General features: G+C 34.3%; 1 protein-coding gene across 2 annotated transcripts; it reads left to right on the forward strand.

Moving 5' to 3' along the window:
• Positions 1 to 1,728: 1,728 nt before the first annotated feature.
• MDM2 (MDM2 proto-oncogene) lies at positions 1,729 to 22,050 on the forward strand. Of its 2 annotated transcripts, none has more exons than XM_011373933.2 (11): positions 1,729 to 1,931; positions 2,785 to 2,869; positions 5,495 to 5,569; positions 8,184 to 8,317; positions 10,371 to 10,420; positions 12,973 to 13,040; positions 13,171 to 13,267; positions 14,245 to 14,405; positions 17,730 to 17,885; positions 18,517 to 18,594; positions 19,968 to 22,050. In XM_011373933.2, exons 2-11 carry the CDS (start codon positions 2,789 to 2,791, stop codon positions 20,544 to 20,546), a joined length of 1,479 nt encoding a protein of 492 aa, XP_011372235.1. In that variant the 5' UTR covers positions 1,729 to 1,931; positions 2,785 to 2,788; the 3' UTR covers positions 20,547 to 22,050. The 2 variants fall into 2 exon arrangements, with proteins under 2 accessions (XP_011372235.1, XP_023376431.1); XM_023520663.1 differs by lacking the exon at positions 1,729 to 1,931 and adding an exon at positions 2,512 to 2,636.
• The last annotated feature ends 4,003 nt before the right edge of the window (positions 22,051 to 26,053 follow it).

Genomic DNA, 26,053 nt, shown 5'->3' on the forward strand with positions numbered 1-26,053 from the left:
TTGCTCACAGTAGTCCTGTAAAAAACATAGTTTTGAGCAATCCACCTGTTACAGCCTCTCAATCTGTCTACTGCCTACCCTGTCCAAAGCCCCAATTCAAATCCCTTGCTTTGAACTTTAAGAAGACTTCAAGTTCTTAAAACTGTTTTCTTCGCTTTTATGCAAGTCCTACTGATTTAGTTTAGTTTCTCAAGCAGCTCTTTACATTTTCACTTGTGGACTTTTTTGATATTTTTTTCTTGTGCCTGGTATATTCTCCTCTGTTTTAAGTTCTTAGCATCGTCCTTCAAGGCACAAAATATGTCTGATCCTCTCTAGGGCCTTTGTGAACTGCCCAGGTATTCACTATCTTTGAACTCTTACAGCACACACCTGTTCCTTTACTTGACATTAACAAATACCAACATGAATAATTTATATTTTTGTGCTTTTTTTGTCTCTTGACCTTTTTTTTTTGAGATTTTTTCTTTCATACTGTGTCAAGTACACACTCTCACAACCAGAAATTTCACTATTTGTTGTGATAAAGATGAGAGGATTTTATTTTAATAAATCTTTTTAAATAACTTATTTTCCAATTACAATTGACATACATTATATTAGTTTCAGCTGTACAACATAGTGGTTAGACATTTATATAACTTACAAAGTGATCACCCCCATAAGTCTAATACGAAGTTATTACAATATTATTGTCTATATTCCCTATGCTGTACTTTACACCCAGCTCTCTCAATCCTCTCTCCCATCTGAAGACTACCAATTTGTTCTGTATGAGTTTGTTTTGTTTATTGTTATACTTTTATTAAAGCAAACTGCATCCCTAAATGATATTAATCAGTTGAGGGACCACTATATTTAGGGAAGATTCCTTTCTAGCAGGCTAGGATGTGGGAAAAGGGAAAAATATAACTTTACAAAAAGGTCCAGCGTTCACAAGGAACTAAGCTCTTCCTGGCAAAAGATGCTGTTCTTTGCCTATGATGGTGATTTCTGGGTTGAGCTGACTCAAATTCATATGTCCTTATTCATTTTCGAGATGCCACGTCTGTGTCACGTATATAGCCACGTCTATGTGCCAAAAAGGGGCAAGTAGGTGAGTCCCTCACTATTGAGTGCCTAATACATATATATTGTTAATGGCAATACATGCATATATTATACAAAGCCAAATATTTTAAAACCATAAAGTGAAAAGTAACCGCTCTTCAACCCGTCTTTTATTCCTTCAACTATAACATTTGTATGTATCCGTGTACAAGCCCATATTGTGCTCTTTTAAATCATATTCTCAAAAAAAGTCTTGCTATAACTCATTTGTATACAACTACAGCGGCTGGCAGTGTGGATTTAATATAGCGCACAGCTGTTAATTTTGGTTTCTTTTTTTGGTAGAGGCACTTAGATACGCATTTGCCTGCAGTTTCCACCGCTGTCGGGAGGTGTAAACACAAGAAATACAAAAATAGCACAACGAAAAAAGGAGTTCCAAGCGTCCAGCGCCAAACGAGGCTGTGGTAGGCAGGGCATCACCCGCCCCCTGCCAGGAACTCCGGCCTTGAGGCCAGTTCTGCGCGACAAGCAGCCCCTTCCCCCGCCCAGGCCGCAGAGCTCCCAGACCGCCCCCTTCGTGGAACCGGCCGGCCCAGCCCCCGGCCCCAATTGGCGGAGGCGGCAGGTCCTGCTCGCGCGCGCGCGCGCGCACTCGCACGCAAGAGCCCGGATGGGCCGCGGCTTCCGGCGCGCTCCCCTCGGGCGGTAGGGGTCGCCAGTTGGGTGCACCTCGGCCCGCGCGGCTCCTGTTGGGGCATGTGCGGGCCTGTGTGTGTAGAAGAAAAATGGAGCAAGAAGCCGAGCCTGACGGGCAGCCCTAAGTCTTCGGACCGAGGTCCTGCCGCCTCCGCCGCCAGAAGCCACCCTCTCCTGACCTAGTAAGTTCGAGCGCCCTAGTTGCCTGGGCCCAGCGAGTGGAATAATCGCCGAGGCCCAGGGTGTCGGGCTTCCGCGCGCCCGTGAAGGGGGCTTGGCGACCCCCACCCCACGCCAGGCGCGGAAATCCCCGCTCAGTGAGGAGCATGGATCGGCTGGGAAGCGAGTGGGCAGTTCTGGGTTTGCTCTGTGACTTGCGTCTTCCAGCTCGCTGTCCTTTCCAGCTTCTTCTCCGCTCGCAGCCTTTGTGCATTTGGGAATGGGGGGTGAGGAGCACATGGATTTGTGGAAGTTCTGTTGGAAGGGGACGAGCTTACTGCCGCCTGAGGCGAGGGCGGGATTTCGGGCCGCGCTCCGGGTGGGCGGGGGGCTCCGCTGGCGTCTTGGGGTAAAGGTCACGTGGGCGGGGGTGCTGCGGAGCCCCCCCCCCCCGGTGACTTCCAAGCCGGGGGTTGGAATAATGACAGGTGCCTGTTCTATAGCCAGTCTGAACCAGGCGCCGAGTCTAGGCGAGATTGGGCTGGTTCTGTGGGTAGGTTGACTCAGCTTTTCCTCTTGTGCTGGTCAAGTTCGGACACGTTCCGAGTCTGCAGTAAAAGGAGCTAAGCCCTGACTTGTCTCCAGCTGGGGCTATTTAAACCAAGCCTTTTCCCCAGCTGTATTCACTGTGGTCACTGGCGTACGGCACTCATTCTGTAGTGATCCAGGTAAGGACCCACTTGCTTATGGCTTTACTTTTTAATAAAGGCATTATTTAAAGTTATTATTTATCTCCTTACTATGTGATTTTGTCTTTTTCACAGACGTTTCATGATTTTAAGTTTTTATCGTGTTTTATTTTTTCCCTACTCTTAGGCAAATGTGCAATACCAGCATGTCTGTGTCTACTGATGGTGCTGTAAGCACCTCACAGATTCCAGCTTCAGAACAAGAGACCCTGGTTGGTATTTTTGTCTCAAGGGTGGCTTTTAAAAATAATTTATGAGGTGATCAACTAAATTCCATAGACCCCCAATTATAGCATGACTCTAAGTGAAATTGTGTGTACATAGGCATTACCGTGTGGAGTAAAAGTTAACTTTAAGGAGCAGTATTTTCTTAGCTCTTCATCACACTGATTTTAAAAGTGAGTTCCATTCACTCTTAAGCATGGATACTGACGTTTATTATGTGAGTTTTTTTATGTTTTGACTTATTAGTATTTAACTTTTAAATGATTTCTAAATGTCACAAAAGTAATTAATGCTTGTGAAGAGTTTAGGCATTACAGAAATGTAGAAAGTAAAAACTGAAAATTCTAGTCTTTTTTGACCATGTCTTAGATCTCGTATGTATATACCCACATATATTATGCATATGTGAATTTTAATCTCTTACTCTCCTGTTTGTTCTACTAAAACAAGATTAAACTAGAGATGTTCTGCACATTGTATCCATGTCAATAAATAAAACCTAGAGTTCTTTTTTAATGGCTGCATAGTATTTCCTAACAGTATACCATTGAAAAAATTTATATCTTTACTGATAGTTTTAATTGCCTTTAGTTTTCGAGTATTACAAATAGTGCTGCTTTGAGTATATGTATCCTAACGCAACTGTTATGTATTTCTGTAAGAAAGATTTTATTGTAGGACAACTAATGGGTCCTAAAATATATACGTTTGATCGCTGCTGACAACTTGCTAGCTTACCAAAAGATTTTAAGTTTTCACCTCAGTCAACAGTGAATATTATCAATCTTTATTATTATTTTGCCATTTTTTTTTGTAAAAGGTATTATGCCATTGTCTCAATTTGTATTTCCCTAGTCTCCGGTGAGGTTGGGTATCTCGTGGATAGTTAAATCATTTGTTTCTTCTGGGATTTGCCTGGTTTTATCTGTCCAATTTCCTTTTAGGTGTATTGTCTTTTTCTTAATAATTTTTTTGCCTTTATGTTGTCATTTTCCAGTTGACTTTATGAAGTCAAATTTGTTGACTTGTTGGCATTTGAATTTCATATGCTTTGGAAGAACTCCCATCCCAAGATTATGCAAATATATTTATGTATTTTCTTCCCGTATTCTTATTTTTAATCTAGATCTTTATCTGGAATTTATCTTTTTGTTCTCAAGTATAAGATTGAGTATGGTATTATCTTTTATAGAAGTTATTTTTATTAATGCATGTTTTAGTAAAGAAATGATGCTTATGTTGCTTTTTTACTTTCAGTTCTATGTAATTTGAAGTTAATATAGAATATATAAAATTTTAGAAGAAAATAATTTTCTGAGAGTTCATTCTTTAAATAGCTTGAAGGTAAAGCACATATGTAAGCACAAAAAATGTAATCAAGAACAATTAATGATTCAATAATACTTTATTGTATATTTTAAGTTTTATAGTTATTAAACAATATTCTGTTAATTAGCTGGAAATAAGCACTTTTCTTAAATTTAGTTTTGAGATTTAGATCTCAAACTGGGATGCTGTCAGATTTCAAAGTTAGACAAAAGACAGTAGTATATTAAAGAGGTGCAGAGGAATGAGTCTGTGTGGAGGTGGCAAGCTGTAAGCATACTTGAGTTTTGAAGATTTTGATACAGCAACAGATAGAAAACATAAGCACATGTTCCTGCCCCCTTGCCAGTTATATTTTCTCAATACCACTTGTAAAGCCTCTAGATCAGCATTAGACAAACTATAGCCTATGGGCTAAATTTGGCCTGCTGCCTATTTTTAGAAATGAAACTTTATTGAAATGCACCCACACTTGGTTTAGATGATATTTATGCTTCTGAGTCAGGTCATCTGGCAGGAAAGGCTTAAAATATTTACTGTCTAGTCTTGGTCTAGTTTTCTGACTCCTTGAATACAGGTCATATGTTTTTGTCTTTTTTTTTTTTTTTTGCAATTCCTTTTACTCTGTGGTGCATAGTAGAAGTTCAGTAAATGTTTATCAAGTAGATACTTGAAATGGAGACCAATTAAGGCAGCATGATATAGTAGGAAGAAAATGGTAGCTTGTAGTTGAGGGACATGAGTTGCCGTCTCAGATCTCTTTAACTATTTTTGTCAGCTTGGGTTAGTTATTTAAGTTCTCCATTTTTCAGGAACCTAATCTGTAGAAGAAAGAGATTGGTAAAAGGCCCCACACTAAAGATTTATTCTTTTTTCTTGGATTTTGTAATTTAGTTTACAGTAAGACTATTGGACTATTCCATTTATGGTTGAGTTTGTCAGGTAGTAAACAAATGACAGAAATAGCTAGAGGAAAAAAGAATAACTGGCACTGTCTTGGATACTCTTGATGGCAACTGATGATGCTTGAGGAGTCTGTGGCTATTTGCATAATAATTAGGTCCCAGTATTTTTTTTCTAGACTCTCTAGACAGTCTGTGATACTCTATTTAAATATTCTATTACATTTAGTGAAAACATTATGACTTTTTGAATTCTAACCTTGTGGGATTGTTAAGTGTGGTGTGTGCTCCCTTTATTGAACTACTTTATGGATGTGTTTGCTGTGGGGTTTATAGTTCTGTAATAATTTTGGAAGTATAATAGCAACTCTTTGTTCTTTATAGGTTAGACCAAAGCCATTACTTTTGAAGTTGTTGAAATCTGTTGGTGCACAAAAAGACACTTACACTATGAAAGAGGTAAGCCGAACTAAGAGTTAACATGGTAACTAATGTCTTACTACTTATGTATAGCCATGGGGAGAAATGGGCCAGATAGAGGGATTTTCAGTAAACAATGGTATTAAGTATTATGACAATTTGGACTAGAATTTGAGGCTGAAAATGTTAATTACACTGAGTTTCATTTCTCAGCTAGAAACTGAGACAAAGGGAAGCTCTGTAGATGAACCTACTAGGCAGAAAGGTGAAGTCTTCTCAGACTGCTAATTTCTCAGAATTATGTTTTTAAATACATGAAATAAATAGGATTAGAAAGAAAGGAAACATTAAAATACAGTTACCAGAATAGTAATCTAGTTTGTAGATTTAGTAGTAGATCTAATAAAATTTTGAAGTAGTGAGGAGTATAATGGATATTTTGGAATGTTTGCATCAAGCATAGTATGACGAATACTATGTCACACTTGTGATTCTTGTTGATGAAATAATCACAGGTATTGCTAATACTTTGTTTTTTGCCTATATTAGTAATGGAAGGAGAAGCTAATTTTCAGTTCAAAATTAGTAAAAAATAAAGATTTTTTTTTTCATCTAAATTCTAGGGGCTAAAAATTAATACTTTTCCTTCTAAGTTCTTCTAGTTAGGCTAATAATCAAATTAACAGATTAACAGGAGATTAACAGGAGAAAATCAAAATACATGCACATGGAGAATTCATACAAGCATGAGAATTCCAAAGACAGCGAAGTAAAATTGGGTACATATGTCATTTTAATCAAAGGAGAAGAGAGGGTAGGGACCTGAGATTTCAGAGGAAGTAGGCAGTTGACAGGTAGTTGATGAGAAGCAGAATTTACATGGCAAGTAAATTTTTGCTAGGCAACCCAGAAATAATGGGACACAGGTTTTTCCCTCTGAATCTCTTAGGCAGGAAAGGAGTGTGTGTGTCAAAGGTTCTTTCTGAGTCTTTATGATGCTTTTAATAATCAATTTGAAATCAGTATCCCAAAAGGCACAGTTTTTGAGGTGGCAAAACTTTGTTTCCCTTCAGAATTAATGGACCTCCTGAATTCTTTCCAAAGACTTCTTGGGCGTCCATGGATCCCAGGTTAAGAACCTCTATACTAGAGATACATGAGTACAGTATACTGTTCTTTCTGGGACAGAGGTGAACTGATTCGTGAACATATGTTTTATTTAGTGGATGCATTTCCATGTATTGTTCTCTAGCTTTAAATTTGTACACAGAAGCACGATTTTCAGTGAGGAATTAAGTCATCTTAGGCAAAATTTCAATGTGAGCGAAATGTGCCTCTTCTCTCCCACTTAGTTTACGGGGCTCAGATTTCTTAAAACACTAAAGTACCTTACCTACCTCGGGATAGTGGGGCAGGAAGAGAATCCAGAACCTTTTCTTTTTCAGCCACACTTTTGTAAACTTCCTTATGGGATGTTTGGTAAAAAGGAATCTAGGTTCTCTTTCTTCCTCTTTTCTCATTGTCAGCCATCTCTCCAATCCATAGTCATGGAGGAATTATTTAAGTCTGAAGTCTGTTTAGCCTGTTAAGTCTATAGACAGTGCTTGCAGAGAAATGTCAAGGTAAAGGACGTCGTCAGGGTTGTTAACTTGGGTTTGACCTTAACTATCATTACATAATCAATTAAGGAAACAAAAAAGGGACTTAGTAGTAGTTAAAAATAAGAACGTTGATCAAGGCCGTCGTAAAGACTTGGAATGCTTATGCTAAGTTATATAACAGTAATGTATATATTGTCTGATAGAGTTTACAGTTGTAGGATCTTTGTTCGGGGACATGTGGGAGAGTGATGAAAGCTAGTACGAGATAGTAGGACATTGGACCAGGAGTCAGAAGACTGAGTTAGTTTTCTTATTTCTATTGTGGTGATAACATTTCTATGAACTGTTAGAAGAATGAGATAGTGCTTATAAAAGTACATTATAAACCGTAAAACACCATACATATTTAGATGATTGTTATTAGATTTGTATGTGGATGTCTTTAAATGTATTGCCTACTTATTAACAGAGTATGTAGAATGTAATTTATCTGTATGTGCATGATTCAGGGTCATTATTTTGATTATTATTGTATAGATTATATTGATATCTTCAAGGGCTTATTTTATTCACTAAATTCTCTCAAACTGTGGAAGTAATTGGTTATTTTCCTATCTTGCTTATCTGTGATGATCTCAGAGGCTATTGAGGTATATGGTGTTGAGATAATTTACTACATGACTTCAGATCACTGCTATATTTTAGGTGATATTTTTGTTTTTGTTTTTTATTGCTATCAGTCGTTTTGCATTTGACTGCTGTTTCCCTTCTTCCTAATATGTAGTACCTAGATATTTGGGCAGCGTTAAAGTCTGGGAACAAAAAATACATTTTAAGGTTTATTTAACTAAATCAGAGAAGCATCATCTGCTTCCATCAAATTAAAAGGAAAAGATATAAAAGTTTTTTTTTTTTTATAGTACTGAAAGGTTATACTAGATGGTTGTAAATGGCTGATAGTTGTTTAAGCTTCTTCAAATAAGTGAGATATTGAAATGTATTTGAAACTAACATTTAATTTTCTTTAATGCTCAAATCATATTTTTTTTCAGGTTATATTTTATCTTGGCCAGTATATTATGAACAAACGATTATATGATGAGAAGCAACAGCATATTGTATATTGTTCAAATGATCTTCTAGGGGATTTGTTTGGAGTGCCAAGCTTCTCTGTGAAAGAACACAGGTAAATTCTTCAATCCATTGTAAAAAGCCAGCTGGGTAAACATTTCAGTTCACCTTTACCCTCACTCCCTTTCGTCAGAGAAAAATTGTTACAACATATATAAAAGATGCTGAAATTTAATTTCATAGCAATATAGTATGTTGTTTGAGAACCTGAGTTCTAGAATCTTAAAAACCTGAGTTTCAAGCCTAGTTCAGTAATTTTCTAGCTGTGTAACTAAGTAAATTGACATAACCCTTTCTAAACCTTAGTTTCCCCCTGTTTGTAAAGTAAGGAAAAAATATAAATACTTCATGTGGAGGTTATGAAGACATTGTGTAAAAAGCATATGTTTGGCACATAGTAAACTCAATTATTAGCTATTTGGTGCATATTAAAAAAAATTACTATAGTCACTTCCAAAAATTTTTATTACATCCTGTGATAAAAGCTTAAATTTGAGCTTTAGTTACTTTAGACATTTTTTTTTGTTGTATACCATTATGGTACTTATGTTAAATTTAACTCAGATAACATTTCTAGAATTATTCTACTGAGAGCTGAAGACTTTTTTCAGTCATTCTTACATTTGGAATTTCTTGTCCCACTTGGTTTAGCACAATCTTTATGGAGCCTTAGCATGTGTATCCTAATAAATGAATACTTTTCACATGAAACAACCAGATTGTATTGGTATTTAATGTTCAATAATATTATAGCTAAAAAGACGGTAATTAAGTGGGCTATTTATAAATTTATTCTGAACATTAAGACAGAAAGCTAAGATGAATGGGAAAGAAAATGACTAGTTTGTCATTGAAAGGTATTTTTTTTTTTAAAGATATTTTTGCCTCTCATTTTTATATTATGTGCAGATGTGTTTTAACCTAGTTGTGAACATAATATGTTTATTTTTGTCCTTTTTCAAAAAAGGTTTATTGGAGTGTCATTGGTTAATAAAATTATATATCAGCTTGATTTTTAACACTATATAAGCATCTTTCCATTGACAAAACCACTTCTGTTTAATATTTATGGTACCATTTTATACTGGCCTTAGGATAAAGCTTTAATTTTATAAATTAAAGAACTGTATCAGTGATTTTACACCATTCGAGTATTGAATCTTTTGATAATGTTTGGAGATAACAGTTTCTGATATTGAAAGCATACTGTTAGAATTATCTTTGACTTGAATTCTAATATGTTGAGAGATTAACCACTGGGGAAATTGCTGACTCGGAAAAAGCATATGAATAGGAATATTGATTTTTGTGAGTTTAAGGAGGTGTATACAGTCCCAAGGGTGAAAAGAAATAGTTGGATTTGGCACTTCCACCTTAACCTTGAGGATTATAAATGGTATCTTTTAGCTAATAAACATTCTCTAAAACCATTAGTTCAAAATAAAGAAACATACTTTCACATCACTGAATACTGGAATAAGTGAATTGCCTTCCTATTTGGATGTGAGTTCCATGAGAGCAGAGATTTGGTTTTATTTTATTCTTTTCTCCATTTTCTAGAATAGTGGCTGGTACGTAGTAGGTTCTCAGTTCGTATTTATGAAATCAGTGAATACTGCTTTATTTTTAATAAATTTTAAGATCATGAAAGAAAATCAGATGATTGGTCCAAGGTCGATGAAAGTCAAAATTATAATCAAGTTTCTATATAGTGGGTTTTCTATAACATTACTTTTTTTAAGTAGTCTGCTTTTAAGCACAGAAATAGAAAATTTCTTTTCTGTTTGAAAATAAGTATATATATTAACCTGCCTCCTGCATTCACACCCATTCTCTGTGGTCCTTTGGTAAAATACAAACAAGGCACATTTCAGGAAATCGATAGTCAACTCTTTCATCTAGAGACTATTAAAAGTAGCTGTATATAATCATTGTGCAACTTTAGGTACTTTTTAGGGCTTGGAAGCTTGATATAATTTAAATGCAGTGATTTAAAATTTGGTTTGGGTACAGTAGTTCATACTAATAATACATTTAAAAGAGATTAAATCCAGTTTAATACATTTTTATTTTAAAATGTGCATTTCTTATTTTTTTCTCCCTACAAGGAAAATATATACAATGATCTACAGAAACTTGGTAGTAGTCAATCAGCAGGGTAAGTTAATTTTGAATATCATAAAAATATTTTAAAGATGTTTTGTGTATGTACAGAAATTTTATGATTTTGATTCTCTTTAGAAGTTGCTTTGTTATATGTTGAATTATAAAAGAGTGTGATTAATAGGAAGAAATACATATGAACTAAACACAATACTAGATTCTAATGCAGACATATCAGTTTTAAGCCTTATGTTATTAGAATTTGTCTTGAAAGGTAGATCATTTCAGAAGCTCCCTACTTAGTAAAGATATGATTGAACCTTGAAACATGTATTGAAAGATTTTGGGAAGTAATTATACCTAGGTAAGACCATTTGAAACAAGGATGGGTATTTTTGTTTCTTTGGTTTTTATAGTAGACAAAACTTTGTTTACCAATTTATTTAGGTAAGTGAGATTTTAATACATTTAGACTTGTTCTTAACTAGTTTTTTTTTTGAGTCACATATCCCTTTGATAATCTCAAAGCAGTGGATTCTCATTCCAGAAGGATACACATATGTAGTGGTATGCTGGTAAATGTTTAACAACCCACTCTCTAAGGGAAAAGCCCTGATTTGTAGTGGTTGGTGATTTCCATGGTATAAATATTCCCATCATGGCCATTTTCAGGCTATAAATATAGAGTTGGGAAGAGATGTGTACAGTCTGCTTTTGAATGCTGTTGGGAGCTGACTCCAACACAACACAGGTTTTTTAAAGCCCATCCTCGAAATACAATTAAGAACTGTTCTCAGAAGTTCATTTACTTCTCTGGATGAACTGACCACTCCTCTGTGCTACCACTATTCCATATTTAGATTTTATTGTTATAATGCTTTGTTATACCTGTTTATATTTCTCTTTCCTGTGTCCTATTCAAGTTTGCATTCTACATCACACAGTACAGTGTTTTATTTATATGGTGTTTAGTGAGTGTTGAATACTTGTTTTTCCAAAGTTAGGATTTAAGGCCCAGAAAAGGGCATCACCATCTTGTCCCAGAATAGAAGTAACTTTTAATCTGGCGACCTGACATTTTATTGTTTTACAAAGCTCTTTATGCATTCAAATGAAGGCAAATAAAATAACTATAGTACTGTAGTATTTTCATTGTTCTGAAGTATTATCACAGATGTATTTATTTGTTTATTTAAATAAACCTTGGTAGATTACTAGGAAAATTTTATTAATGAGATGGTAATTATAGATTATTTATATTATTTCCTTTCTGAGTTTGTTCCAGATTTCAGATTAGTAGCATTAACTTCAGAATTTATATCAGCGTTCTAAACCTTGTCACACCTAGTGCTTTTTATTGCATCTGTTTGGTAACATCTGTATTACTGTACTAAAAATATAATCTCTCTGCATGTACATTTTAAAATCAGTGTAATGCCTATAAACCATTATGATGTATATAATCTCAAAATGTTAATGCTCAGTCCTAACTTCACTATTAAGATGAAAATGTCTCCAAAAGACTGTAAAGGGCATTTGATTATGATCGTTTGTAATTGTATATATTCCATACCTGAAACTTTGACTTTTGAGCTCCAGGTCTACATATCCAACTACAAACTAAACTCACCTACCTGAATGAGTTTCATTCACTTTAGTTCATTATCTTCCGTTCCAAATCTGTCCATTTTCTGCAGTTTCTGTCTTGGTGAATGGTACCATCTATTTGTCCACCCAAGGTAGAATCTTGGAATCCTTGAGTCCTTTCTCCCCTGCCTTGTATATCAGACACCAGGGCTTTTATGTTTTTAATTTCTCTGGAACCGTTTCTTTTTCCATGCCTTAGTTTAGGCTTCAGTACTTTTTTATAAGTATTATTGCAGTTACTGTCTAATACTGGTTTTCCTGCCTCTGCTCCCTTTTTCTTGTATTTTGCTAGCGTGAGTTGTCATTCCCGTGTTTAAAATGACCATTTAGAGAGGAGTTCTTTATTGCTCTCTGGATAAAATACTTGCTGTGTACTAACAAGTCAGTTTTATCTCTTGGATTAACTTTTTTATGGGGAGTGGCTGCAGCAGTACCCTAGGAAAGATTCCAAAGTATCAGTTGGGAAGAGTGCAGTGACACCGGCGAGTGCTGCTTGTTGACATTCTTGTGTTTAGTAAGACACACAAGATAATTTATGATTCTGCTTACATTTGGTAATATACTACATGTAGTTTCCTGCCACAGGCACTGGTAGTTGACTTTTGGATGTTTTTCTTTTTTAATACAGTGATCCCTCAATCTGGAATTGTCTTTTCTAGTCGTGCTTCTAATTTTTGTTCCTCAGACACTGCTCTGTTCCTACCAAATAATTGCTCTGCTTCACCACTGATTTATCTTACACTTCTTTTATTGTGTTTATTATGCTTAATTACTCTTATGTGTCTTCTATATTAAAATTGAATTATCTTATTTACATCTCAAGAATCTAGCATGGGGATGGCACTTGGGAGACACGTTTCTTTGTTGAAATGTTAAATTGTATAAGGAGTTTGTCCTAGACTGATGATTGAATGGCCTTTTTTTCCTAGTTTGTAACTTTTTGTTTTTATTTTCTATCAGAACCATCAGATTCAGGCATACCTGTGAGTGAAAACAGGTGTCATCTTGAAGGTGGGAGTGATGAAAAGGTAATCTTGAAACTACTTGTTCTAGTATGATGTTTCTTATAAATTGAAAAGGTTATTTAAAATAGAATTTTTAGTTTCTTGGTGTTAAAATTAAGTTTGTGGTGTGTCGTGTCCGCCCCCGAATGCTTAGGACCCTGTGCAAGAGCTACAAGAAGAAAAACCTTCATCTTCAGATTTGGTTTCTAGACCATCTGCCTCATCTAGAAGGAGAACGATTAGTGAGACAGGTAAATATGAATATTTAATTATCATTTTTAAACAGCTTTTTAGTGTTCATTCTCTAATGAAATTACTACATTTAGGCTTAATGAAATCGTGCTTTTTTTGGTTTAGATGAATGAATTTCTTTGAGTTTCATTTTCATTTTTATGTGATTTATTTGGTTTAAAAATTGCTTTCTTAGCAACATTAGGTAGAGTTTATTGTGCTCCTTGATTTTTATAGTTAGCTAGCTCTCTGTTCAAGATAATAGAGAACAAAGGTTTAAACTCTATTTTACCTATCTTAGCAGTTAAGTGATAAAACCTACCAGTGAGTTTAAAAACATAACTAACATCTTAGGAACGAAGATAGGATAAGAAAGTAGCTAAGAGTATTTTTGCAGAGAAAAGATGGTGGAGGAGAAGGCTATTGCCTGATCAAGAGTATAATAACTAAAACTCTGTGATTCAGGTAAAAGATGATCAGTGAAATAGACTAAAAAAACCCAGACTGGAATCTTGTACGTGAGGACAGAAGGCAGTAAGGGCAGAGGATATCTTATTTACATGGACTGGAACAAATGGTAGTTATTTGGTTGGGAGAAATCAAATTATATTTGTAACTTATGCCAAAGTGAATTCCAAATATATCTTCTAAGTATATTAAACATCTTTGGTTCTTTTCAGGGAAAAAAAATCTTAAGTTTGGTTTTGACAGAAAAATTCTAGATTGTTTGCTCAGTATAAATTGTGGAGGGATTAAATTAATTGTAATTTAAAGTAGATAAAAAATTTCAAGCTTTATAAAGTCTTTTAAAGATTTAGTGTTCTGCTCTGTTGGACAGATCCAATGAAAGAATGTTGACTTTCGAAATAGCACTATTTTTCTGTTTAATTTCATTGAAACTAAATTTAAGTACAGATAGGTACTCTAAGACAGCTCAGTTTATAAATAAATCATAGGATAGCAATTTAATTAACTTGTTTTTTCTTAACATATCCAGAAGACAATTCAGATGAATTACCTGGTGAACGACAAAGAAAGCGCCACAAATCTGATAGTATTTCCTTTTCCTTTGATGAAAGCCTTGCTCTGTGTGTAATAAGGGAGATACGTTGTGAAAGAAACAGTAGCAGTGAATCAACAGGGACTTCATCAAATCCGGTAATCTTCTTGTTTTAAATAAAACGAGACTTTTTATTTTTAAAATCTGATTCTGGCAGTTCTAATAAGCATTCAGAAAGAATGCACATGTATAATATGCGATTGCTGCTATGCACAGTGGTAAATTTTTCTTTAAAATAAACCTTTGTAAATTTTCCCCAGGTTTGGAGAGAAGGGTGGAAAATAGTGGAGTCGCACTGGGTTCGTGTTGGTAAAATTGTACTGATATTAATAGTTATTAATATCACCCTACATATTGGAGCCTCTTTGTGGGGCCACTGCACCAATATAGTAAATTCAAATAAATTGGAGTATAAGGTGGTCTGAGAATTTAGAATTTTTTTAAAAAATAAGGGAACAAAATTGAAAATTTGCTTCGATGTCTTAGGATTCTAAGGCAAATTGTCTTGAGTATTTAGAATAAAAATATTTTTACTACGCTGTCAGCAAGTAAGTCTCAGCTTCACATTTGTTATATGTAGGTCTAGACATCAGGGAAGGGTTTATTTACTTACTAAGGTTGTGAAATATGGGTATATTATTGCATGGTTGACAGATTATCAGTACTTTCTGATTGATATAAAATTCTAAAGTATTAGCCAGGAGTAAAATTCTTAAGTGATGTCACTGAAAGAAGTTTTGTAAAGAATGTTTGACAAATGGAATATTTTCTTTTTTGTCATTAACATTTGTCCTTAAAATGTTATTAAAATTGGAACCTTTATTTGTGATACAGACAGCAGTGCTTCATGGTCATTCTGGATATGAGTGATCATTTTATAGTTCTCTAGAAGATGTAAGAGACTGAACCAATTGTGATAGTAACCTTATAATGTTAGGTTTTTCTCTTTCAAAGCAGTGATTTTATGGATACAGATGTGCCCTTTAACGTTCGTATTTAGTAGAGCTGTTACTTGTGTAGGCCACTAGATGGCTTGGGGAGAGCAGGTTCTTTATTCAGTACATATTTAAGTGTGTTTTCTATGCCATCCATTTGGCACTGAGATACAGTGGTAGTCAAAGTAAATATTATCCTTGCCATCATGAGGAGTTAGACCATCAACAATTAAATAATTAAACATTTAATAAATGCTATGAAAAAAATACAGGTTCTTGAAAGCAAATATGTATGATCTGAAAATTCCAATAAAAGAAAACTTGACATGTACACAAATTTTATATTTAGGTAATTATATTCCTTACAATGTTCCATTAAACTTAGTCTTTGTTAAAGTTGTTCCAGAATTCTAGCTTCATGGTATTTACAGTCCTTGTTCTTGCTTTCCACTTGGGACACTGCCTTGTTATCAAAGAAATGTAGCGGGTATTCCCCCTTCCCCCCCACCGTTATTCCTACTGTACACTCTCTAAAAATTCCTCTCTATTAAAAATCTTTTGTTTTTCAGGCCAAGTTCCTAGTTATAAAAACTTTTGGTAGGGCCAATTTTTTTTTTCGATTTAGCTTACTTTATATAAGAATGTTATAGACATCATTTGGTGTCGTCATTCACCAGTTTGTTAAGGAGTTAAAGGAAAGTATATTTGCCTCGCCTCTTTTGGGTTTTATAAATTGAGAAACTAAGGCTATATTCTAGGCTCTATATCAGTTGGTTTACATGGTATTTTATCATCTCAGTAGCCGCAAACTCCATTTATAGATGAGAAAACTAAGACTTGAGGGTTTCAGATAACTTTTTTAAGATCCCATAACTAATAGCTGTCACAATTGGAATTCAGACAAAACCAGGGAATTCTGACTTTAAAATTTAAGATCTTTCCAGATCAAGCCTGTCTTTTGCTTTTACAATATACAATATTTAAGTGAGTAATTCTTTTTTGAACATTAGCCAGAATATTTAAAAAGAACTTTTAATATTGCTTTCTTCATAGTACCCTAGAACTGGAGTGGGCAAACTGGGATGGGATAGTAACTGTTTTGGGCTTTGCAGGATATATGATCTTTGTTGCAGCTACTCAGCTCTGTTGCTATAAGGCAAAAACAGCCATAGATGACAGGTAAACATGGGTTTTGCTGTGATCCATAAAACTTTAGGGTAGAGGCCAGTTTGCTGACTCCTGCCATAGAGGCTGCTTTCTGAGACTTAATTTTTCTTGTGATTTTCCTCTTATTCTAAACTTAGTGCACTAGTTAATTGAAATATCCAATTTGTTCAATATTTTATTGAAAATATTATTGTATTCTAGCTTGACTTGTGATTTTAACCTGATAGTAGAGCTGTTATGAATTAGAACTGCAACTTGATGAATGTTGCTTTTACTACTACTTGCTTAACATCACTGTAAAAAAGTATTTTGACTTGAGTGGTTATAAAATAATATACTTTGTTTTTGTTTTTATAAATGATGGAAATTTATTAGAGATCATTTAATTCAAACTTTTTCATAGATGAAGTAGCTGTTGCCTTTACAGGTTAAATATGTTCAAGGTTAAAGAGCTACCTAGTGGCAAATCTAGAATAAGAATGTATGTATCCTGACTCCTAGATTTATGTACTTTTTCTAGTTCTACCCTTAGCCACTGACAGCACATAATTATGGGATCGAAAGTCTTATTAGGTTCCTTTACTATTAATTAGAGACCTAAAATGAGGAATCACATGAGTAGATACAGAATTTTAAAAAGAAATAGAAATGTTTAAAAGTTCTTCCAAAGAAATTATTCTCAAAGTTTATTATAAAACATAAATCTCATAGTTATTGCATGTTTTAGCTTCTAGTATTCTACCAACTTAAGATGTGAAGGTGATTAAGACATGGTCTTAATACTTAAAGTGTGTATAATTCAGATAAGAAACTTGCAAAATTGTTTTTGCATAATTTATGTGTGGAAATATATAATCAGTAATAATCATAAGTAGTAATGGTAGTAAAAGGTTCAGAGGGTTCTTTTAGTTGTGGTATTATCAGAGGCTTACTTCTGTCAAAAGATGAGCAGGACTTAAAACTTGTTATTCTAGTTAGAGTGTGGAAGTTGAAGTGCCAAGTGGTTTATGAAACAATCTAGATCTGGCCGATAGTTCATATTTATTGGTGGGGGTGGGAAGTGTCTAGAGATAAGCTGAAAATGTTCATATAGTCATACTGTATGTACCTTGAATGCCAAGAGGATGTGGCCTTTTTCCTTAATGTGGTGAGTTTGAACAGGGAAAATAATAGTGTAGTAATGACCCAGAATGTTAATCTAGTGTCAGTGTGCAGGATAGATCTGAGAAAGAACTAGAAGCACAGGAATGAGTTAGGAAGCTGTTACAGAGGCCAACAAATAATGTACAATGTCACACTTTTTTTTTTTTCTGATTTTAGGATCTTGATGCTGGTGTCAGTGAACATTCAGGTGATTGGTTGGATCAGGATTCAGTTTCAGATCGATTCAGTGTAGAATTTGAAGTTGAGTCTTTCAATTCGGAAGATTATAACCTTAGTGAAGAAGGACAAGAACTCTCAGATGAAGATGATGAGGTAGTTTTATTTTTCTAATTATATTCTAAAGTTTTAAAATATTTTCCATATTGACTGCTGAGATTGAAAAAATAATGTATTCAGATTTCACTTGAAATATTTGACTCTTGATTAGTTCAAACTGGAGTTTTGTTTTCTGGACTTGAGCCTTTGTAGTTCTCTGTTGTTTGATTTATATTTTTATAAGTATAATCCCAAGAAGTAGGCCTTAATGAGTATTCTTTTAATAGTTTGCTCATTTAAAAAACGATTTAGTTCCCTTTTTGTATTTACTTTTTATAAAAGTAAAGAAAGCATGTATACCATTAAAGTCACATAGTACCTCCAGCTCTGTTGCCTACATTTCTACCTGTTTTACTATTATTTATTACCGCTATATTAATAAAATAAAAACAAGTATAATGAATATTTTTGCTTTAATTATTTTAAACATTCTGTTTGTTGACTTTTTACCATAGTAGATGAGGGTTTCACTGATCTGTTTTCCACCTTTACACTCATTCCATTTGACCTTTGTCTCAGAATTTCTCATATATAGTAATACATGCTATTTGTTTAGGACTTAATACTAAGAAGCCTTCCTGGTTGAAGAAAACATGATGAATTGATGCTAATGGATTTATTTTATTAGGTATATCAAGTTACCGTGTATCAGGCAGGGGAAAGTGATACGGATTCATTTGAAGACGACCCTGAAATCTCCTTAGCTGTAAGTATATATTTACCTTTTTAAGGAATTGAAAAATAATATCAAAGTCAAGATTAGAAAAATTCGTCTAATTTTCCTGACAAGAGGTAATTTTTATGAAGTTAAAATTTTAAAAATTTTAATGATTTAAAACATTTTTGTTCTTTTGTTTATTGTGGTGGGATCTGTTGCTACATTTTTTAGTTTTTTTCTGCTGGAATTTGAACTTTTAAAGAACTTTATTATGGACAATTTCAAATATATAGAGCATGCAGAATAATACAGTGTATCTCCAGTGGTACTTATCATCATGTTCTAATAGTTACCAACATTTTGCCAATCTCATTGAATACAAACATTTTCATATTGATTTGTATTAGAATGTAGGGTTTGACATTAAAGAAATTAGGACTTAAACATTTCCTACTTCCCTGGGTTCCTGAGGTATTGGAAGTTTTTTTCCAAACTGAATATTGCTTTAATTTTTGTTCTTAATATTGCCTCTTTCTTTGGTTTTATCAGTTAGAAGAAACTTACTCTGACAACTTGAATGAACCAATGTGGGAGAATGAATAGTCTCCACCCTTTTTGCTAATGTCTTATGTTATTTGTCAGGCAATTTAAAAACGGTTACATTATTCATGTCAGGATAGGAAGGATCTCCTATGGCAAGTTTTACATGTACAGTGTTCTCAGGCAAGAACCATGTTTTAGTTAAGGCAGGGAGATAAAGGTATGTTCAGTAAAGAAGCTAGGGATGTGAGGGAAGTTTGTTATCCAAATTGCATGGTGGAAAGATTTGGGAAATAAATTAGGGTAAGGAAGAAGCAATCAACAGTTACAGAGATGAGAACATAGGGAAGGATAGATAAGTAAGGGGCATACATTTTGGATAGTGACAAGGATGACAGATTTTAGCTGTCAGTGATTATTGGGGAGAATGTTTTAGCATCACTTCTGTGGGTGAAGTTAGGGAACACTCAGCTGAGCATTGATTTTAGTGCACTTCTAGGGGAGTCAGTGGCAGATTGAGTGGAGGTTTCATCCAGATTGATTGGGTGGACTCTGAGCACAGTATCCAGGATTGAGCCTTTAAAGGAAGTTAAATGGGTATGAGTCTCATTACAGAGCAGAAGATCGATCCCATATCACTTGCTTCAACTAAATGAACCATGTGTCCTTGAACACATAACTTTATAGGTGCATGGTTAAAGTCATGGTGAATAAATTTTTTGTTTTAGTATTCTTCAGAGTTTAGCTGAGAAATACAGGAAAGACTGGTAAATGCTGAAAATTGAGCTGTGTGATATATTTTACCTTAGACATATTAAAGTTGCTAGCATAGATATGACTAGTTATTAAAGGGTTACAGAAACTCTCTTATTTCTTTGAAGGACTATTGGAAGTGTACTTCATGCAGTGAAATGAATCCTCCCCTTCCACCACATTGCAACAGATGCTGGGCCCTTCGTGAGAATTGGCTTCCTGAAGACAAAAGGAAAGAAAAAGGGAAAATGGATGAGAAAACTGAACTTGAAAACTCAGTACAAGTAGAAGAGGGCTTTGATGTCCCTGATTGTAAAAAAAATCCTACAGTGTATGATTCCCGAGAATCATGTATTGAGGAAAATGATGAAAAGATCACACAAGCCTCCCAATCCCAAGAAAGTGAAGACTATTCTCAGCCATCAACTTCTAGTAGCATCATTTATAGCAGCCAAGAAGATGTCAAAGAGTTAGAGAAAGAAGAAACACAAGACAAAGAAGAAAGTGTGGAGTCTAGTTTTCCACTTAATGCCATCGAACCTTGTGTGATTTGCCAAGGTCGACCTAAAAATGGTTGCATCGTCCATGGCAAAACAGGACATCTTATGGCATGTTTTACATGTGCAAAGAAGCTAAAGAAAAGGAACAAGCCCTGCCCAGTATGTAGACAACCAATTCAAATGATCGTGTTAACTTATTTCTCCTAGTTGACCCTTCTATAAAAGTAGAATTATATATTTCTAACTATATAACCCTAAAAATTTAGACAACAGGAAATTTTATTTTTTTACTTGTATCAAAACAAGAAGGTATCTTGATGCATGTAGATTTGTTTTCTGTAGTGTAATTTACCTACTTTGGGAGAGGGAATAGTGAATATTTATTTTCTTTAATGAAAATTTCACTCCTGTTTATATTTAGATTTTAATGTAATTTGAATTGGATATATAGTTCTTCCTTTACCCCTGCCCCTCATATTTTAAATAATTTTCACTTTCTCTTAAACGAGAAGTATCTGATTTTTTTTAAAAAAGTGCTGCAAGTAGGACATTTAAATATAACTTATTTAGTACTTTTTATGTGAGGAGAAAAAGTACGAAATACTTAGTATTTAAATTTTAGATATTCTTAAACCTTTTGACTCAGACTTTGTAAGTAAAAATGCTCTTATCTACCTTCATTGATATAGTAAAGGATAGGTGATAATGATAATGTCAGTTTGAGAAGTTTTTGAGAATAGCCATCATTTACTCATAACTTTTTTAAGGCTCTTTGGTACAATGTGGAATTGTCTAGGCATCTAACTTTTAGGCAGATTGTTTCATTCAGGCCCTTTTCCATACCTAATTTCAGAGTTTAGTGCCATCTGTTGTTTGAAGTTGAAAAATTATAAGTCACTTTGAAATGTCTTCATCAGCTGGGTTACATGTTCCTGGTAGTTACCTAGGTTTCAGACGTTTGTTTAGGGCCAGTTTTGGAAACAAGTGAATTCACAAAGACTAATTGAGAAACTTAATAATTAGAAGGATTGTTTGTTTTTAAACTAGCTGGAAATGTCATAAGTTCTCTCAGTAAAACAACTGATTGCTTTCCTTTAAGACCAGTAGGGTCAAACATAGGATTATAAAATATCAAACTGAATAGATTAACATACTGATTTATATTTAAATATAAATCTTCAGCAAAATAGTGAAAATAACCACTTTGATTTAGAGTCCCAATATTTTTCTCCCCTGTAGGACAGTTGTACATACTCAGGTGAGGACAATAAAATCAACTGAACTATTAGTTTAGAATGGAACTGAAGGAAAATTTTGCACAGCAAGTTTGTGTGCCAGTTACTAATGGTATTGTATTAAACTCTAAAAACAAACGACACGTGCATGTGACTTCCTGTGTATACGTATATACGTAGGAAACAAATGCTTGAAGCAATCAGTACATTAGCCAAAGAGTGATCTTTAAATACATTAAAGCTTTATTAATTTGGGATTTATAATAACTTCAAGTAGAGTTGGTAGCAAAAATGCAGTTATAAACACTGTACTTTCAGGATATGTTATACAGTGTTATGCTATTTACAAAACATTCAGATCTGCAAATTGTCTCATTCAGCATGCCTATCATTACTATCTTGATTGTCTAAAATTTTGGCTTTTTATACATAAATTTATTGATTTGTGAATAAACGATTTATTAATTGTTTGAGAATTGTTTCAAGAATTGATTATTGGATCTTTTAAACACTTAAAATTTTCCTATAATAATGTTTTGTTAAAATAGAGATTATATTTGAATATCATCTTATTTCGGTAATTAAAGGTATAAATCTGAACATGCTTCTGTTTTTAGAAAGGCCATGCCCACTCACTTTGGAAGTACACATATCAATTTGATGCAGTTGAGAGCCCCTAAGTTATTGAGTAAAGCCAACTTAAGAGAATAATGTTACATCGTTTTGTAGGACCGTGAAATGGCTTTTCTTCCTATCCTTTTCTCTTGTGTTACTACAGGGCAAGCGGCTTAAGTGGTTTCTCAAGTGGTTGTGAATTGTCTGGAAGGGGTGTAGCTGGGGCAGGGAGGGGAGTTAGGGCTAGCCACCCTGCCACTGGTGGTCATGAAAAGCCCTATTGTAAGTTCTCTGTGTCATCTATGAAACTAAGTTCCACGAGGCCAAGAACCTCTTCTTGATTGATTCATGTATATAGGTGCTCAATAAGAATTTATTGAATGAATCAAAGCACTGGGACTTGAGTCTTGAAGCTGGCTTTAAAACAGGAGCCTGTGGGCCCCAAAGCCAAACCAGGGTTAGCTGTTGGCATAATTTAGTTTGGATTTTTATTTTTAATAAGGATTCTAAAGCTAACTGATGAGGATGAAAGTCTGTAGCCTCATGATGATAACTGTAAGTTACACAGTATATTGTGAAAAGTTTACAGTTGCACTTTCTGGATGTTTGGATTCTGAATTGGGTTTTAGTTTAGTTTTTTAAAAAGTTTCTTCAGCCTAAAATACCATTTGTTCAGAAGTTAGAAGTTTGTGGCCATATTGTCTATCGTAAATCCAGCTTTCAATTATATATGATAGGGAATTTTTTTTTTTTTTTGAATTTACAAACGATGCTTTTAAAAGATAAATATCTGAAAGCACCAGCACATTAGAAGGTGTTCCGAAGTGTTGAATAAGTTAATTTGTAAAATGGGCTGTTATTAGGATTTAATAAAAACCAAGAGAAAATAGAATGAGAGCAGTATGAAGAGACAAGCAGATGAGAGATTCCTCAAATGTTCAGTAGGTAATACATTTGGAATGATATATAAAGATACTGCTAGAATAATATTGTTTTGGGTAAGGAAACCATACTAGATTGTTTTTCTTTTTTCTCCATTACTGTCATGTTAGGCAAATTTTATATATTTCTCTGCTAAATTTTAGTATTTTTGTGTGTGTTTTTATTCACACATTCCCAGGCCTTTCTCCCAAGAACACAGTAACGTCTGTCTAAATTGACTTCACTGCCTTTGGTCTCCCCCATTTTTGGTTCATTTATAATTTACAGGTATCTTCATGTTGCTTCCCTGATTTAAATATTGAAAAAAACTAATTTTACTGCTTGTTGGGTGTTATCTCAAATGTTCTGCCTGATCATTTTAGCCTTTAGAGCTCTCTGTGAAACAGGTGCTTGCTTTTCATCATTCTCTTCTCTCACCCTTTGTAGTGTAACAAAGTTCACTTGTTTTCCTGACTCTGCCGTTACTTTTTATTTTCATCCTGTGGAGTGGGAAGGGCTAAATTCAAATAGCAGATCCAGTACTTAGTACCCTTAGAATTAGACAATAAATAAATGGAGCCAAGGTTGGGGTCTGGCAGGTAGTAAGGCCTTCTAATAAATGACAGGCGTTTAATTATATCCTTGCATCCATTCATGACCATAACCACTTCTAAAACCCAGCTGAGGTAACCTCGAATTAACCCTATCTTTATACATACATACATACATACATAGTCTCAGGTATTTTTCACACAAGTTCACTGACACATTGTTTTGTACTCTCCACAGTAGTTGATTGTAACATGCTTTCCTGTCCTTTTCTCCCAGGTGTCTACTATAGTGCATTGTGTGCACAGTAGGCATTTAGTAAAGGATTTCAGTTGGCAAGGAAAGCAAATACGCAGTTTTCCCTAATTTACAAGAGGAAAAAAGGCAGTTTTAAAAGCCATTTTGAAAATAAGGGAACAATTTTCTTTAAAAGTTGATACAATGTCAGGATTGTAACAGAATTGGAAAAGCTTTTCCTTAAAAAAAAAAAAAAATCCCTCTGCATTAAAAAATACTTTTCTCCTTTTATCACAATCATTTGGTTTTTTTTTTGTTTTTTTTGAGGCTAGTGAAGACCAAATCTTTTAAACACTTTTTTAACCACTAGGTGGAAGCACAACATTGGTTTCTCTGAAGGCATCCACTCATGGTAAATAGACCCATAACACAGTGGACAGAATACTCCCAGAAGAGATTGCTGGGCTAGAATAATGAGAGTTCTATGCTCAGTTAAAACACAAGCTTCACCTTTCAGTCCTGAAATCCTTCATTATTTATCCTTCAGAGCGTCATGAGACAAACACGATACGTAAAAACATTGCTTTGGTGTGGAAGTACAGATATCTTTGATCAATCAGAAAAAAAATTTATTGACTTTGACCCAAGTTAATCATTTTACTATAAACTCTGGAAATCTTTAGTGAGTATGTACGATGGTGTAGCAAATTATTTGTATAAACTGGTACTTCCAAAATTTGAGATTCCATTCTTTAAATAAGTTGCTTTTCATTATAAAACTAGTAAATAGAAATTTCAGAATGGAATAATAACTTGTTTATATTTTATTTTACTTTTCTTGCTATGTCTAATATTTTTAAATTTTAGTTGATTTAAAAATTGTACCTTGTTTTTATGGAGGGCAGGAAAGAATGGAGAGTAATGGATGCTTTAAGGAGCTTCAATTTAACTATCGAAGTCTAGCTAAAATGTACCAGGAGATTTCTGCAAAGGGATTCGTATGTAATGAATTCCCTTTTGAAAATAGAAAAACTTTCCAATTTATTTTCTAAATTGAGATATTTATCACTTTTTTTTAGAAATTGACATCTGTAAGTTAGCTATCCTACTCAGCCTTGTCTCATTTACACTATCATTTTTTAGTGTGTTTCAGAGGGCAGGCAAACTTGAGCCCAACTTCTCTGTCCTATGACTAGAAATTTGATATCAGGGATTGCATCAGTGAAATAGGGCTGTTAGGTTTTCAATTCCTATAGGAGGCAAATTCTTTGTTTATAAATATGCTCTGTGTCAAAAGCACTTTATTATTTAGGACACTTATTTAGCAATTTATTTATTTAGGACAAAAGACTTCTCCCTAACTCAGCATTTCCCAAAATGTGTTTGGAAATCTAGGAAAGTAAGTTCATAGGGACAGTACTAGGCTAAATTATTTAAGAAAATGTTTCCATGGCTAAGTATGTTGGGGGAATCCCGTTTCTTGCATGATTTCTCTGACCCTTTACTACCTTAATGTGCATTGTGAATTTTTTTTTTTTTTTTTAACCAGAAGGCACACTTTTTATCTGCCCCAAAGTACAAATTAATTTGGATTATAACATTAGGATGGGTGTATATCATGTATAAACTATTCTGGGAGGACTATCAGGGCTTTGAAGGGTGGTTGCAATATTATTGCCTCATAAAATGTCATTTGATTTTTCCCAGGATTTATTTGGCGGTAATCAGTTCTCTGGTACGCGGTCTTTGCTACACTTGCATAAGTACTTGTTTTCAAGTTAATGTAATGGAAAGAAACTGCATTGTTGTTTACATGAATATTAATTTATTGAGAATAAACATTCTAGATTTACTCAATTCAGAGGTAGTCATGGCCAATACCCAGTAAAACTTTACAGTCTTAGACAATTCGTGCATTTTAAGTTCTTAGAAAGAAAACTTGTAAAATCATTTGTGAAACATGTATAAATGGCTGTGGGGTAGTTTGCATGCTAAAGTATGATAAAACAGCTTGTAAGCAATACAGTACAACACCTGCTTATTAGTGACTTCGTTAAAGTCTATAACAAAGTTAGACTTTCTCCAAACTTCTATGTTAGGTGTTATTAACTTTTTTCTCTTTAACCATATAAACTCAAAAGGAAGATATAAGGGGTC

Source organism: Pteropus vampyrus, unplaced genomic scaffold (assembly GCF_000151845.1).
Source record: "Pteropus vampyrus isolate Shadow unplaced genomic scaffold, Pvam_2.0 Scaffold9, whole genome shotgun sequence".
Lineage (NCBI taxonomy): Eukaryota > Metazoa > Chordata > Mammalia > Chiroptera > Pteropodidae > Pteropus > Pteropus vampyrus.

What these genes read in the sequence shown, in the direction of transcription:
- MDM2 (XM_011373933.2), top strand. Translation starts at nt 2,789, where the DNA reads ATGTGCAATACCAGCATGTCTGTGTCTACTGATGGTGCTGTAAGCACC. An exon ending in TTCTCTGTGAAAGAACACAG is followed by an intron (nt 8,318 to 10,370) that starts GTAAATTCTTCA and finishes TCTCCCTACAAG; the next exon opens with GAAAATATATACAATGATCT. An exon ending in CAGGGACTTCATCAAATCCG is followed by an intron (nt 14,406 to 17,729) that starts GTAATCTTCTTG and finishes TTCTGATTTTAG; the next exon opens with GATCTTGATGCTGGTGTCAG.